This window comes from Asparagus officinalis, chromosome 4, assembly GCF_001876935.1.
Source record: "Asparagus officinalis chromosome 4, Aspof.V1, whole genome shotgun sequence".
NCBI classification, from domain to species: Eukaryota; Viridiplantae; Streptophyta; class Magnoliopsida; order Asparagales; family Asparagaceae; genus Asparagus; species Asparagus officinalis.
Genome location: NC_033797.1, coordinates 60217014 through 60232675, shown reverse-complemented (window position 1 = coordinate 60232675; position 15662 = coordinate 60217014). Strand labels below are relative to the sequence as shown.

Here is a 15662-nt window from a genome sequence, read left to right as displayed (position 1 = left end):
CATGGGGTTACGTTTAGGAAGGTAATTACGTGAGAGAAAGACAAAGTTCATGGGTATATTCAGTGCCATTAAATATACATGTGGATTCTAAGGGGAAGACCCACAACCTTAAGAGTCCTTGAATCTGAATCCATGTGTATATTTGAAGTTTATTTAAACGGTTAAGAGAACATGCTATAGTGAACTTAACAGAGAGCCAAAATAGAATTATATGGAAAGTAGGACGCACATAGTGAGTCAAAAAAATAAAAAAAAATCAAGGATAAAGACTTCGTTTTGACTCCAAGAAAACTGATAAAAATACTTGAATCTTGGACCAATTAAGCAGGGAGCACACTCATCCAATCATCCTTGCGAAACGGCGGTGAATATATTTTGAGAAGTATACACGTAATGTTAGAATTGGGGGTGGAAACAAACCTCCGCCGGCGACGAGGAGCTCCGACGAGCTCCGACGAGTTCGATGGTCGCAGGCGAGCTCCGGTAGTCCAGGCGACAGGCGGCAAGGTCCAGCTTGAGCTCTGCGTTCGAACCCCTTCCGAACTCTGCGTTTGGCAAAGGCGAACTCTGCGTTTGGCGAAGGCGAGCCCTGCGTCACAGCGATGCCCACCTTTGCGTTCGCGGGCTGCTGGCGACAGGCTGTCGCCAGCTCATCCATCAACTCCGCCTATAAAAGAAACCCCAGCCTAGGGTTTCGGTTGCTGATTCTTCCCCCTCTCCTCCGATTTCGTTTCTCTCTGGCGGTGGCGATCAGCCCTAAAACGCAGCAGCGTTTTTCCCCAAATCGCAGTAGCGATTTCGATTTTTTCTCCAGCGCTCAGAACTTTGGGATTTTGAGGGGAGATTAAAAAGAGAGATTAAGAAGAGAGAGAGGAATTAAAGTGGGGTTTATATTGTGGGGTATTTATTCTCAAGTGAGAGAAATTGTAAGGGTTCATACCCTTTGATTATTAACACTGTAGCTACAGTGTTTACTTGAGAAATCTCAGTTTTGAGATCTGCTCCTAAATTGTAATTTCTTGTTTGATTAATAAGAAATTATCTGTGTGGCTCCCGAGGACGTAGGCAGTTGCCGAACCTTGTTAAAACTTGGTGTACTGTTCTCTATACCGCGTTTCCGTTGCATTAGGGGATTTAGGCGTTAAATTCCCAACAAATCCTCTCTCTCCCAAATTGAAGCATGATAAGGGTTAAAGGAACTGATAGATGCTGCATGTTTAGTGGCGGAGCCACATCAGAAAAACATTCGTATTTTATCTTTAGTTCTTGGTCCCTTAGCGCCTTGAATGTTTCATATTTTGAAAATAGTCCCTCGCTCACTGAAATTGCTATAAGGTCCCCTCGATCAAATTTGTAAGTTATTTAAACTTAACCCCTCAAATCATTGAAATTGTTAACAGTCCTCTCCCATTCTCATGAGTAGTTGTTTCAAATTTATCACAAGAATTGGTGAACCCAATGACAATTTTCAGTGATTTGAGGGACTAATTTTCAAATAACTTATGATTTGGGGAAGCTACTAGGAATTTTAGTTATCTCAGGGACCAATTTCAAAATATGAGCAATTTTGAAAAGAATTTTTTTTAATAAATAAAAAACAATATATGCGTGTATCTTGGATACACTCCCCACCACCACCACCACCAAAAAAAACTTTTTTATGGGCTCCACAACTATGCATGTTAGTAATAGTAAGAACAGGGTTATTTGCAAACTTAACAAACATAAAATGAAGGCTAAATAACACTTAAGTACCTTATAGTTTCACCTATTTTGCGCTTCTATACTCTAGCTTGTTTTCCACAGTTTTCATATACCTTAAGTTGTTTAAAATAGCCAAATTATTATCCTTTGGTCATATATATGTGAAAATTTCTAGTCGAATGTTCTCATATGACACCCGCATGCGAGTTGATTCTAAGTATCATGTAAGAATATTTAGAGAAAAGTTCTCACGTCTGCACATTAAAAGATGACAAAATGTTGATTTTAAAAGAATTAGAGTAGAAAAATGCTGAGAAAGGGGGGAGGAGAAGAAATTTTCTAAGGGCCTGTTTGGATTTGTAGGGGGTGAAGGGAAGTTAAGGGAAACTGAGGGCCTGTTTGGATTCGTAGGGGGTGAAGGGAAGTTAAGGGAAACTAAGTGAAGGGAATGGAAGGGAAAGGAAGGGAAGGGAAGGGAATTCCCTTCCCCTTGGTTACACCCCAATTTGGGGGGTAACAATTTTACTACTATTAGGGGGTGAACCAAGGTGAATGGAGGTGAATTAACTTCACCTCCTAAGTGTTCCCAAACAAGGTGAATGGAGGTGAATGGTTCCCCTAACTTCCCTTCACCCTCATTCCCCTCAATCCAAACAAGCCCTGAGAGAAGGGAAGGGAAGGGAAGGGAAGGGAGTTCCCTTCCCCTTGGTTACACCCCAATTTGGGGGGTAACAAATTTTATACTATTAGGGGGTGAACCAAGGGGAACTAGGGTGAATTAACTTCACATCCTAAGTGTTCCCAAACAAGATGAATGGAAGTGAATGGTTCCCCTAACTTCCCTTCACCCTCATTCCCCTCAATCCAAACAAGCCCTTAAATAAACTCATTCATACTTTTCTTTTAAAATAGACCCCATTGAGTTTTTTTTTCAAAAATCGACTCACTTTCTCGTCACGTCAGCATTGTGGCGAGAAAGTGGATCGATTTTTTTAATCTGGTTCCTAAATAGTCGGTGTTGCCAACCCCGACTATTTAGGAGGTTGCAAAACCCCAATTTCAACCCTAAACCCAAACATTTTATGCCCTAAATAGTCGGGGTTGGTAACCCCGCTTCCTATTTAGAAACAAGATTAAAAAAGAATCGACCTACTTTATCGCCACCATGCTGACGTGGCGAGAAAGTAGGTCGATTTTTATAAAAAAACTCAATGGGGTCGATTTCTTAAAAAAAAGTATGAATGGGTTTATTTAGAAAATTTCTTTCGAGGGAGTTCAAGTCCGACTCTCACCACATCCCATACCTAACCCGCGCCCTCTTCCTTCCATTTAAAACCCGACGCTTACTTTCCCTATAAATAATATAATCCCAGAAAAGGGGGAGAAATAATCCTCAAGAACTTCATTACTGGAACCATGGAAGAAGAGATCGCCAACAAGCAAATAATCCTCAAGAACTTCATTACCGGAACTCCAAAAGAGTCAGACATGGAGCTGAGAGAGGGCAAAATTGGGATTAGGGTTCCGGCGGGCTCCGGTGTTGTTCTTGTGAAGAATCTTTACCTTTCTTGCGACCCTTACTTGAGAGGAAGAATGAGGGAGAACTACAATTCCTACATTCCTCCGTTTCAACCCAATTCGGTAATTTTCTCAGCCCAGGAGGGGAAAAAAAAAGGAGGGACCATTTGTTGACCCTTTTTGTTGGTTGATCGATTGATTGTTTGTGTGAAGGTTATAGAGGGTTTTGGAGTGGCTAAAGTTGTGGATTCTGATGACCCTGATTTTGCGGTGGGCGATTTTGTCGAGGGAATGACTGGATGGGAGGAGTATAGTTTGATTGTGAAGGCTGGGATGTTGAGGAAAATCGAGATGAATGATGTTCCGCTCTCGTACCACGTCGGCCTTCTTGGTAGGCAGCTGATATTTTGATGCTCATTTTGTTCAATTGTTGTGACTGAATGCTCGGTATGTGCATCTTAAGTTAAGTAATATTAGTTTGCCAAAGAAACCCCTATCGGACAACTTCATTTTGACCGTAGCCTGTTAGTTTGATAGAACTTTAATATTGCTTTTAATATGTGAGGCCGCTTGAAGAACTTGAGATACAAGTTAATTGCAGACCGCAATTCCCGTTACATTAGAGAAACCCGCTTATGCATAAATCGGTCATCTAAATCATGGCTAAGTAACTAAACTGGCATGTCAGAATTATATAATGATCCAGGAGGATTGTTGCATTATTTGAAGTCGAATGGTTTGTTTTCTTCATGCATGCATTGCCTTTGAGCAAACACACATGACTTCTTAAACTGACACCGAACTAACAAAAAACTATGATCAGCGGTGTCACAAATCGTAAGTTACTATTATGCTAAGTGTGTAACGTCAACCTCAATCTGTCTGGATATTACGATAGGCAACAGCAATGACAAATATAACATATTCACGAAATAATTCGAAAGCATGAGATAAAATTCTATTTTGAATGTTTACTAGTGGAACGCTATATGTGCGGCATGATCCAATCACAGGGTGTGAAGTTCTTTTGAAAGTTTTTAGAAATTCTAATGTAGGTGCCAATGTTGAAAAAAATGCGTTTTAGAACACGTTATAACCCGTTTTAGCACATAACGTGGCCAAAATGTTATGTAACACTGGCATAAAATGCAGACTGCGCTTAATGGTCTTTATGTTTTTGGATGTGGCGCTAAGTGACAACCGTCCAAAATCTAATCTCAGCGACCCTGAACCCTAAACAATACCCAGCTTAGCCCGTTATCTTGATAACCCTAGTGCCTCTTCATGTGACTGCGCTTTCCGTCCTCTTCACAACCGCGGCTGCACCTTTCCTCTCGGACTCTCCATCAGACCCCATCTTCTGATGCCGCCTCCTCGTGATTCACCGCAGGTTCTCATACTCATCTTCTGCTGCCGCCGCCTCCTGTTCCTCTCTGCCTCACCTCCCCCGCTTCAACCTGTGAACGGACCTGATAAGGCCCAGGCCCACGAATTGATTTTGAGCCAGGCACGCGTTTTCTCCTGCTGCTGCCTATATAAATGATATGTATTTGGTTTCTAGGTTTTTGTGCAAGCAGGCTTGGTGCAAACGCAAGAGGTTTTGGCTGCGGAAGAAATTTTTGGATGAACTACGTTCGACTTGATTCCTTGGGCAAGAGGATACGTAGGCAGTCTTTCAGATGCAGCCGGTTTGGATTAGTTGATTTTGATGGGGGTGAGATTGTTTGGACTCTCGTTTGGGTTCTCGACTTGTTGTGGATTGAGTCCGTACTGGACACAACAAGTGGGATATTTGGTTGCTTGGTGTCGGCTCAGTTTTGGAAAAACTTCACCGAGGTGGAGAATTGTGAACGTGAGGGCCATGGGGGCCACCACATTAATGAGAACACCACGTTCTCTTGAACGCGGAACAGAGCAAGCGGCCCACCCGATTCCGCCTTTAGCAGACTATATATATTCTTTCATGCGTGACCTAGGGCGGCGTGCAAAGGAGTTGATTTCTTTTGTGTGGCTGGCTGCCTGCTGTGCGCGAGGAGTTTATTTGGCGGCTGCGATTTTTGCTGTGAGCGTGCATAGCAGAGAGGTTTTTGCGGCTGCAGTTGAGGAGATTTGTGTAGTCCCTTTTAGGGTTTTGTGTATCCCTTTGAGAGGTATTTGTGAGGGATTTGAGAGTTTGTGTGAGGGTTTAGATTGTGAGTGATTGTAAACCCTATTTGTATTCTCTCCCTCTATTAGTGGATCTTCCCCCTCCTTGCCCCATGGACGTAGGCAATTTGCCGAACCACGTAAAATTGGTTGTACTGCTATTTGTGTGATTTGTAATAGCTTTTAGGATCCCTCGATAGGTCAGGCCTAGAACTGATGAGAGGAAGAGCCGATATCTCACTTTGTTGAGATATCCGCTTCAGATTCTTGTCTCCTTGGTAAGACGGGAATTCTTATTGCGATCTGACTCTCTTGTTGTGCTGTCGAAGTGCTGCCGAAATTTCCGCTGCGCGCAAGCGGGTACAATACAAGTTGGTTTTCAAAACACCAAAATTAGTGTGGTGAAATATGACGGAAAAATCAACTTTGGTTTGTGGATGAGCGACGTACAGGATGCGCTCAATGCTCAGAATTTGGAAGAGACCATTATGGTCCACGAAAGACCACCTAAATATGATGAGGCGGTATGGGAGAAAATGAATAGGAACGCTTGTGGGGTGATCAGGTCCTGTTTGGAACAGGAGCTGAAATATGATATGATTGGGGTGACGTCTGCAATGAAGATGTAGGAAATTCTCAACAATAAGTATCTCACAAAGAGTGTTGAGAACAGGTTGCACTTGCTGCGAAGACTCTTCAGATTTCAGATGTCCAGAGGAACCTCGCTAGCGGCTCATGTGAACAACTATACGAAGTTGTTGTCTGACTGGGCGAATGTTGATGAGAAGATATCGGATGAGTACAAGGCGATTATTTTGTTGGGCTCCTTACCGGATGAGGAGTATGATACCTTCGTGCTCACTTTGTTGAACGGGAGATCTTCTATCAGCTATAGTGAAGTGACTAACGCTTTGACAAATTACGATTTGACTTCAGGAGAGGCCTTGTCGACAAGAGGTAGAAGCCCATATCCGAAAGGTGGTAACAGAGGGAGGTCAAAGTCTAGAGGCCGCCACCAATTAACAAAGAACCAATGTGCATTCTGCAAGGAGCAGGGACATTGGAAGAGAGACTGCCCGAAGCTCAAGGAGAAAGAGAATGGCAAGAAAAAAGGTCCGAAGGCCAATGAGGTGAATATTGCGAACGGCGATGATTCCGATGATTCGTGCTTTTCTCTACTGATTACTCCGGAGGTGAACCATGTAGATGCATCAGATTGGATGCTTGATTCCGGCGCTACTTTTCATGTGACCCCTAGGCGAGACTGGTTTGCTTCTTTTGAAAAAGTCGACGGGGGCGTTGTTGTCATGGGAAATGATCAATCCTGTGGCGTTTGTGGGATAGGTACCGTACGGATTAGGATGCACGATGGAGTAGTCCGTGAGTTGAAAGAGGTAAGATTTGTTCCTCAACTAAAGAAAAATCTTATCTCAGTTGGAGCTTTGGAGGCGAAGGGATTCAAGGTGACTTTCGAAAATGCTGTAGCGAAGGTTACTAAGGGATCATTGGTGGTGATGAGGGGAGTCCGCAATCGGAATTTGTATTATCTGAAGGGAAGCACCGAGATTGGCCAGGTTGCTTCGGCTATTTCAGAAGCGGACATGAGCAGACTTTGGCACTATAGGTTGGGGCACACAGGTGAAAAGTCACTGCAGGTATTGTGCAAGCAGGGGCTATTGAAGGGAGCCAAGAGTGGGAAGATTGAGTTCTGTGAGCACTGTGTTCTTGGTAAGAAGACGAAGGTGAAGTTCGGGACTGTCATTCATCAGACGAGGGGTATCCTGGACTACGTGCACACAGACGTTTGGGGTCCTATCAAGACTGCATCACTTGGTGGTCGACATTGGTTCGTCACTTTTGTAGATGACTATTCTAGGCGATGTTGGGTGTACATCATGACGAAGAAGAGTGAAGTCCTGGATTTGTTTGTGGAGTGGAAGAAGAGATTGGAACTGCAGACTGGGAGAAAGATCAAGACGTTGCGATCCGACAACGGTGGTGAGTATACTTCTGACCCCTTTCAGCAGCTATGTCGAGACGAGGGCATAGAGAGATACTTCACAGTTAGTCATACAGCGCAGCAAAATGGGGTGGTAGAGAGGTTGAATCGGTCTTTACTGGAGAAGATCCGATGCTTATTGTCGCAGAGTGGTTTGGAGAAGATCTTTTGGGCTGAGGCACTTACATATGCGAGCCACCTGATTGAGGGGAAAACCCCTATGGAGATATGGTCGGGAAAGCCAGCACATGACTATGACCAGCTCAAGGTATTTGGGTGCCCTACATATTATCATGTTAGAACTGATAAATTAGAACCTCGAGCTAGGAAGGCCATATTTGTAGGATTCAAGCGTGGTGTCAAGGGATACAAGCTTTGGGATCCAGTGGATAAGAAGATTGTGCTGAGTAGGGATGTCACATTCGATGAGGCTTCTATCTTGAAGCTTCCCAGCTCTCATCAGAGAGAGCGACCCGACGGAGGAGATATCACAGGTGGTGAAGATCGATGCAACTCCACATTGTCCAGATGGTACAGTATCCATGCAGGTGCCGACTGAGGTGACGCCAGGCGAGCACGACGGTGACACGGAGGATACGAGTACAAATGTGCAGGATCAAGAACCGACGGCTCAGGTTCAGGATTCTATTGCGGCTAGGAGACAGAGGAGAAACATACAGATGCCAGCACGGTATGCCGACACAGTTGCGTATGCACTTCCGGTGGAGAGTATCGATGAGTTAGTGCCTACTACATTCAGAGAGGCCGAGCAGAGTTCGGAGGCTGATTCGTGGCAGGTGGCTATGCAGGAGGAGATGGAATCTCTTCATAAGAACGATACATGGGAGCTTGTTGAGCTTCCAAAGGGGCGGAAGGCAATTGGTTGCAAGTGGGTATACACGAAGAAGGAGGGCATTGAAGGCACTCCGTTGAGATTCAAGGCTAGGTTGGTTGCGAAGGGCTATGCACAGGAGGAAGGAATAGATTATAATGAGGTTTTCTCCCCGGTGGTGAAGCATTCTTCGATTCGGATTTTGCTAGCTTTGGTGGCACAGTATGGTTTAGAGTTAGATCAGTTGGATGTGAAGACGGCATTTCTTCATGGTGATCTTGATGAAGAAATATATATGACTCAGCCATTGGGATTCCGAGCTGCAGGGAAAGATAAGTTGGTTTGCAGGCTAAAGAAATCGCTATACGGTTTGAAGCAGTCTCCTCGACAGTGGTATAGGCGATTCGATGGTTTTATGCTTGGTCATTCGTACACTCGGAGCCAGTTTGATCCTTGCGTATATTTTCGCAAGTTGAAAGGAGGTGCGTATATTTATTTGTTGCTCTATGTCGATGACATGTTGGTTGCCTCTATTTCCAGGTCGGCTATAGATGAGTTGAAAGTTCAACTATCAAATGAGTTTGAGATGAAAGACTTGGGTGAGGCGAAGCGCATTCTAGGGATGGAGATCGGCAGAGACAAGAAGAAGGGCAGAATTTGTTTGACACAGGTGGCTTATTTGAAGAAAGTTCTACAGCGATTCCATGTTAGCATGGATACGAAGCCAGTTGGTGTACCTTTGGGAGCCCATTTGAAGCTTTCAGCTGGTCTTTCACCGAAGTCAGTTGAAGATCGTGAGTTGATGTCGAAGACTCCATATGCGAGCGCGGTTGGGAGCTTGATGTACGCAATGGTATGTACGAGACCAGATTTGTCACAGGCGGTAAGCATGGTTTCGAGATACATGCATGATCCAGGAGTGGGTCATTGGGACGCCGTGAAATGGATTTTGAGGTACATTCGAGGTACGCTCAATGTTGGTTTGGTTTATGAGCGGGACACTACAGGTGGGCAGCTATGCATTGGCTATGTTGATTCGGATTATGCCGGGGATTTGGATAAGCGCCGGTCTACTACGGGGTATGTGTTTACGTTAGGAGCTTGATGTATGTGATGGTATGTACGAGGTTGGATTTATCACAGGCAGTAAGAATGATTTCGAGATACATGCACGATCCAGGAGTGGGTCATTGGGACGCCGTGAAATGGATTTTGAGGTACATTCGAGGTACGCTCAATGTTGGTTTAGTTTATGAGCGGGACACTACAGGTGGGCAGCTATGCATTGGTTATGTTGATTCGGATTATGCCGGGGATTTAGATAAACGCCGGTCTACTACGGGGTATGTGTTCACTTTGACCCGTGCGCCGGTGTGTTGGAGATGCATCTTACAGTCGACGGTGGCTTTGTCTACGACGGAGGCAGAGTATATGGCAGCTACGGAGGCTGTGAAGGAGGCTATTTGGCTTCGAGGACTTTTGGAAGAACTTGGTATATCGCAGCGATCCGTCACTATTCATTGTGATAGCATGAGTGCTATATATTTGGCGAAGAATCAGGTTTTTCATGCGAGGACGAAGCACATTGACGTTCGTTATCACTTCGTTCGGGATGTTCTTGAAGATGGCGATGTAGAGATTGTACTGGACACAACAAGTGGGATATTTGGTTGCTTGGTGTCGGCTCAGTTTTGGGAAAACTTCACCGAGGTGGAGAATTGTGAACGTGAGGGCCATGGGGGCCACCACATTAATGAGAACACCACGTTCTCTTGAACGCGGAACAGAGCAAGCGGCCCACCCGATTCCGCCTTTAGCAGACTATATATATTCTTTCATGCGTGACCTAGGGCGACGTGCAAAGGAGTTGATTTCTTTTGTGCGGCTGGCTGCCTGCTGTGCGCGAGGAGTTTATTTGGCGGCTGCGATTTTTGCTGTGAGCGTGCATAGCAGAGAGGTTTTTGTGGCTGCAGTTGAGGAGATTTGTGTAGTCCCTTTTAGGGTTTTGTGTATCCCTTTGAGAGGTATTTGTGAGGGATTTGAGAGTTTGTGTGAGAGTTGTAAACCTATTTGTTATTCTCTCCCTCTATTAGTGGATCTCCCCCCTCCTTGCCCCGTGGACGTAGGCAATTTGCCGAACCACGTAAAATTGGTTGTACTGCTATTTGTGTGATTTGTAATAAGCTTTTAGGATCCCTCGACAGGTCAGTCCTAGAACTGATGAGAGAAAGAGCCGATATCTCACTTTGTTGAGATATCCGCTTCAGATTCTTGTCTCCTTGGTGAGACGGGAATTCTTATTGCGATTTGACTCTCTTGTTGTGCTGCCGAAGTGTTGCCGAAATTTCCACTGCGCGCAACACAACCGACCCTCCTCTTCTCTTCCACCTGCCTAAAGGTCCTCCCTTCACCTCTTCGCATCTCCAACCAATCTCTTCTTCACGTCGACATCGAAGATCAGCTACGATTGTGACTTCTGAGTCCTGACTACAATTTTGTTAAGAGTTGTTTGATTGCTTTAAACTGAACGTATCTGATCATTTGATGATGCTTTTTGGAATGGTTATTAGTCATGTATGACTAACTTTTGTTAAGAAATTGTGATACTTTATTCTATATTTGACAATTATGTTTGAAAATTCTGATGATTCTAATAATTAAAGTCATTATGAATTGTTTGTATTTATAAAATATTCTAAATAACAAATAATTAATATAACCTACGTTATACGTTATGTTTTTTGCATTTTTTTCAATAACCCTTAACAAGAGGTACACATTATGTTATGTGTTATCGTTATTTTCAACATTGGTAGGCATATTTATCAAAGAAGTTATTTGGATTACAGAATGGTCAAAAGCACTAAACAAAGAATTATATGATCTGTAAAGTACTAAGATTTGCCGGTAACCTTTAGTTTATTACAATTGAAAGTGATGTCCGGATCTGCTTGAAAATTTGGGATCTTAGAGACAGACAGCATATCAATTATTCAAGGATAAATGCCTCTGCAGATTCGCTTAGAAAATCTCAAGATACAAGATAAATGAACAAATATTCTATATGCTAATTTTATTTTAGCACGTGTATTTCCTTGTTATTGGGAAGAAACTGTCAATTTGCGCTTGAGATCTATAAATGTTTTTGCCCTCCCAGGTATGCCAGGTTTTACTGCCTATGCTGGATTTTATGAAGTTTGTTGTCCTAAAAAAGGAGAGAGCGTTTTTGTATCTGCTGCATCTGGTGCAGTAGGCCAGCTTGTTGGTCAGCTCGCAAAACTGTATGGTTGTTATGTTGTTGGCAGTGCAAGCACAAACCAAAAGGTATTGCCTTCTTGGATTACTTTATTTTATTTTTAACTTTCAGATGGATACATAAATAAACTATTGAATTCAGATCGATCTTCTGAAGAACAAACTTGGGTTTGACGAAGCTTTCAATTACAGAGAGGAACCAGACTTGAATGCAGCCTTAAAAAGGTCAGTGCAATCAGTACTTTCTATGAAGTTTTTTAACCTTAGTTTCCTTTACAATGTTAGTGTCACCGCAAGCCTGTAAGCCCATCGGCATGAGGAAGCCGTGAGACCCACTAAGTGTAGTGCATTGTTTGACTCAAACCAATGCCAAAATCGGCTAGCCGATGCTACCCTTGAATCTCACAAGACACCTTATAAACACTACTATCTCACTCTAGTCACCATCCAATGTGGGACTAATTTGTTGGATTGTTATAATCACCCTATCTTAATTACGCAACATCCTCATTGCGACATATGACAATTGGCCCATCCCAGCATCACCATTAGGGAATGTGGACTCTAGAGGCAGCTCCTACTTGTTCTAGAGGCAGTTCCCATCGGTTCAAGAGGTGGCTCCCACTACGCCCATGGATGTAGCAATTTGTCTTGCAAAATGTTACAGAAAGTGCTAGGCGGCATAGGGTCCAGACCCAATCCCTAGAGCTTAGGCGAGACGTAGACAGTTTTCCACATTTTATTTTTTTATTACAATAATTGATAATAAATGCATCAAATTCTTAAAAAGAGCTGCAAAAAAATAACAATCATAGATTCATAATCAATCATACATAAGTAAACTAAATGGTGAATACTAAGCTACATCAACACAATAAGTCAATATTGATGACGCAATATCCCAATTTTCCAAAAGCTGATGCTCAAAATATCAGCAGAAGTAAGAAAAAAAGATCATCAGTGTAATATTGGCATAATCATCTAATCTGTTTCTCTTTGACTCTAGTCTGTTTCTCTTCTTTGTGAGGATTTCTTTTTTGTTCTTTTTTTTAAGTAGTGGTAGAGGAGGTTTGCTGAAGGTAAGAGGAGTTGGAGGTGTTTATAGTTGTGGACACCAAGGAGCTCAGAGGAGCTTGGTGGATGATGGAGGCGGCAATGGAGGAAATTATGACTAAGACCTAAGTGGTGCAGTCTGCGTAAAGTATCGCCTAGGCGTAGGCATTCCCAAAACCTGAGCAGGTGGCCTAGGTATTGCCTAGGCCTAAGCGTAAGCCTAGGCAAGCTAGGCGGTAGCTTTTTAAAACATTAGTCTCGCATAGCACTTAGTTCCACACTTCCGGCTGGCTAACTGCCCTAATACCATTTGTCACCTCGAGCTCGCGAGCCTATCACGTGAAGTACCTACTGAGTATAGCGCATTGTTTTGCTCAAACCACTGCTACAATCTGCTAGCCAATGCTACATATGAATACACAGCTTACCTTATAATTGCCATCTCACTCTAGTCACCATGCGATGTGGGGCTAATTTGTTGGATGTTACATTTAGTGTTATAACTGCATATATAAAATTAATCAGAAAATTTTGCTCTAAAAAAAGGTCATGTCGCCAAGCCTCAGACAAAAGACCTTGGAAAGTATCCTTATGCTGATAGAGATTCAAAACATTAACTACTACTGTGGAATTCCGTCGTTTTCTCTTTCCATTGCTGAGGTCCGTGGAATGCTCTGCTAAATTCCAATTTTCCAAGATTTTAACTATTTGTTATTTAGTGCCTAATAGAAGATAAATTAGTCACAATTTCTAAGGTTTTGACTGTATCTCATGTTCTTTTATGGTATTGATTGGATAAACTTGCCATTTGTTGGAATTATCCTACATGTTGGAAGTGGTTCTTCCATTAAAAGGCTTTTCTATTATTATTGTTGTTATTTTTAACTAGTCCCATTTATATCTGATATTAATAGGCATTACATCTTTAAAGGAATATCAACTGCTTTTCTATTTCCATCCTGAGAGAACAAATATTCATCGCCAGTCTTGCAAATATCATGTGGATTGATGACGGAGATTTGTGGGGTTATGTGAAAAAAAAAAAATTTGATCCGGGATGGGGGTTATTTGAGAAACTTCAGAGTTTTGGGAGTTTTGTGGGAAAAGTTTGGAGGGTTAAGTGGGAAAAGCAAAGTTTAGGGGGGTTTGTCTGAAACGCACAAAGTTTTGGAGGTTTTGTGAAATTTACGCTTACTCCTAATAGGATTTTCTGCCCAGTTTACGCTCCCATATGCGAACTTAGTTACTTGCTTTTATTGCCTTGACCTTCATATATATAAATGTTTTTTGAAGCAGGTACTTCCCATCAGGCATCGACATCTACTTTGACAATGTGGGTGGAGCCATGCTGGACGCAGTGCTCCTCAACATGAGGCTTCGTGGTCGGATCGCTGTTTGTGGAATGGTGTCTCAACACGGAACTAACAGCGAAGGGATTCGTAACCTGTTCTCTCTCATACCAAAACGAATAAGGATGCAGGGCTTCCTTCAGAGCGACTACCAGCATCTCTTTCCTCAGTTCTTGGATTGTATGGCCAGTTATTACAGGCAAGGGAAGATTGTTTACATTGAGGACATGAGCGAAGGGCTCGAGAGTGCTCCGGCTGCTTTTGTTGGGTTATTTTCTGGTAAGAATGTCGGGAAGCAGGTTGTGTGCATCTCACGAGAATGACTTATCCCTACACCCTATTTCGGGTATTCTTTCCAGAATGATATCCTTGTCAACATTGAGTAAGGATTTATCTTATGATCGGGCTTCATTAGTCCATTGTTCTAAGGAATAAGGTGGCTAACTCCCACATTCTCCCTTTGATAGGGGAGATTTTCTTCTTCGTACCTTGTTTTATGTTTTCATTAAGTGGGAATATGTTGCTGAAGACCGTGAGGTGAAGTCATCTTGTACCGTGAGTCGAAGTCATCTTGTACCAATGTGCCGTTATTAGTTGTCCTCCTGAGGACTGATTTTTCATGATATGATTCAGCAAATGATGTTTCCACAGGAACACTTGAAGTATGGTAACTCTACAGTTGTTTGTAGAGCATATATTGAATATTTCTTCTGCTTTTCATGCTTCTAAGCTAGGGTATGGACAGTTGAACAACAATACCAACAAAGGCATTATCCCTAATTTTTCAGGTCGAATACACGAATCTTATTCTTCCATCCCTCGTACGGATCATATCCTCTATTAACTTGGAATCTTGTTCTTCCATTCAGTTCTTCCATTCATCCATCTAAGTTGCTTTCAACTTAGTTCTTTTAGATCTACCTTTAGTCCTCTTTAATCCATTAACTACGTTGTTAACACTTCTCATAACCCGTGCATTTAATGGTGTCAGCTATACATGACAAAACCATCTCAATTGATTTTCTCTTATTTTATCCTCGCAACATCTAATATCCTACTAATGCACTCATCTCTTATCCCCTCTTTTAGCATACATCTACAAGGCCATCATTAACATGCTCATTTCTGCTGCACTCATTTTCTGCACACGTTATTTTTTAGTTGTCCTACGTTTAAATCTATAAAAGCATTATTGGTCTTATACTGTTCCGTAGAGCTTTTTGTTCAATCTCATGGATATTATACGGTCACAAAAGACTCTAGAAGCACTCCTCTATTTTAACTATATATGAATAATGAACAGCTAATCAAAATTTTCTATCATTTGTATCTTCAGTTGTAAATATTTTATGCGAGAATATTTGTCGCCATCAAATACTATATGGATTCTCCTCATTAACTTAATCAAATGTTTACCTCTTTTTCAATTGTTTACTTGTCTTATATTTTAGTAATGCATCCAGTTTTGAACATTTTGATTTTTGGTCTTGCAGGAAATAGTTGAAGTGGGTAAGTCTCAGATGTTGCACTATATGTAAGCTGTTGTGCGGAAACAAACGAGATTTTTAGGGCAAACAATCACAATAGCACAATAGCACAAACAATCACAAACACCAGTTTTTACGTGGTTCGGCAAGTTGCCTATGTCCACGGGGCAAGGAGGGGGGAGTTTTCACTATTAGAAATCAAGAGGAACAAACTAGGGTTACAAATCTCTCATAAACCCTCAACAATCAACTCTCAATCTCTCCAATTGCTCCTAGAATAGAAGCCCAAAGAAAACTCTCTCAATCTGCTCAAATTCGTC

At 42.5% G+C, this 15662-nt stretch overlaps 1 protein-coding gene across 1 annotated transcript in view; it reads left to right on the top strand.

The window, feature by feature from the left end:
- Nucleotides 1-14575, top strand: part of LOC109838777 (polygalacturonase-like) — a 24668-nt gene extending 10093 nt beyond the window's left edge. Inside the window, exons 5-9 of the mRNA XM_020407205.1 lie at nt 3073-3345; nt 3436-3613; nt 11356-11522; nt 11596-11678; nt 13803-14575. Of these exons, the coding sequence (XP_020262794.1) occupies nt 3073-3345; nt 3436-3613; nt 11356-11522; nt 11596-11678; nt 13803-14178 (1077 nt within the window). The 3' untranslated portion in view covers nt 14179-14575. The remainder of the gene's footprint in view (nt 1-3072; nt 3346-3435; nt 3614-11355; nt 11523-11595; nt 11679-13802) is intronic.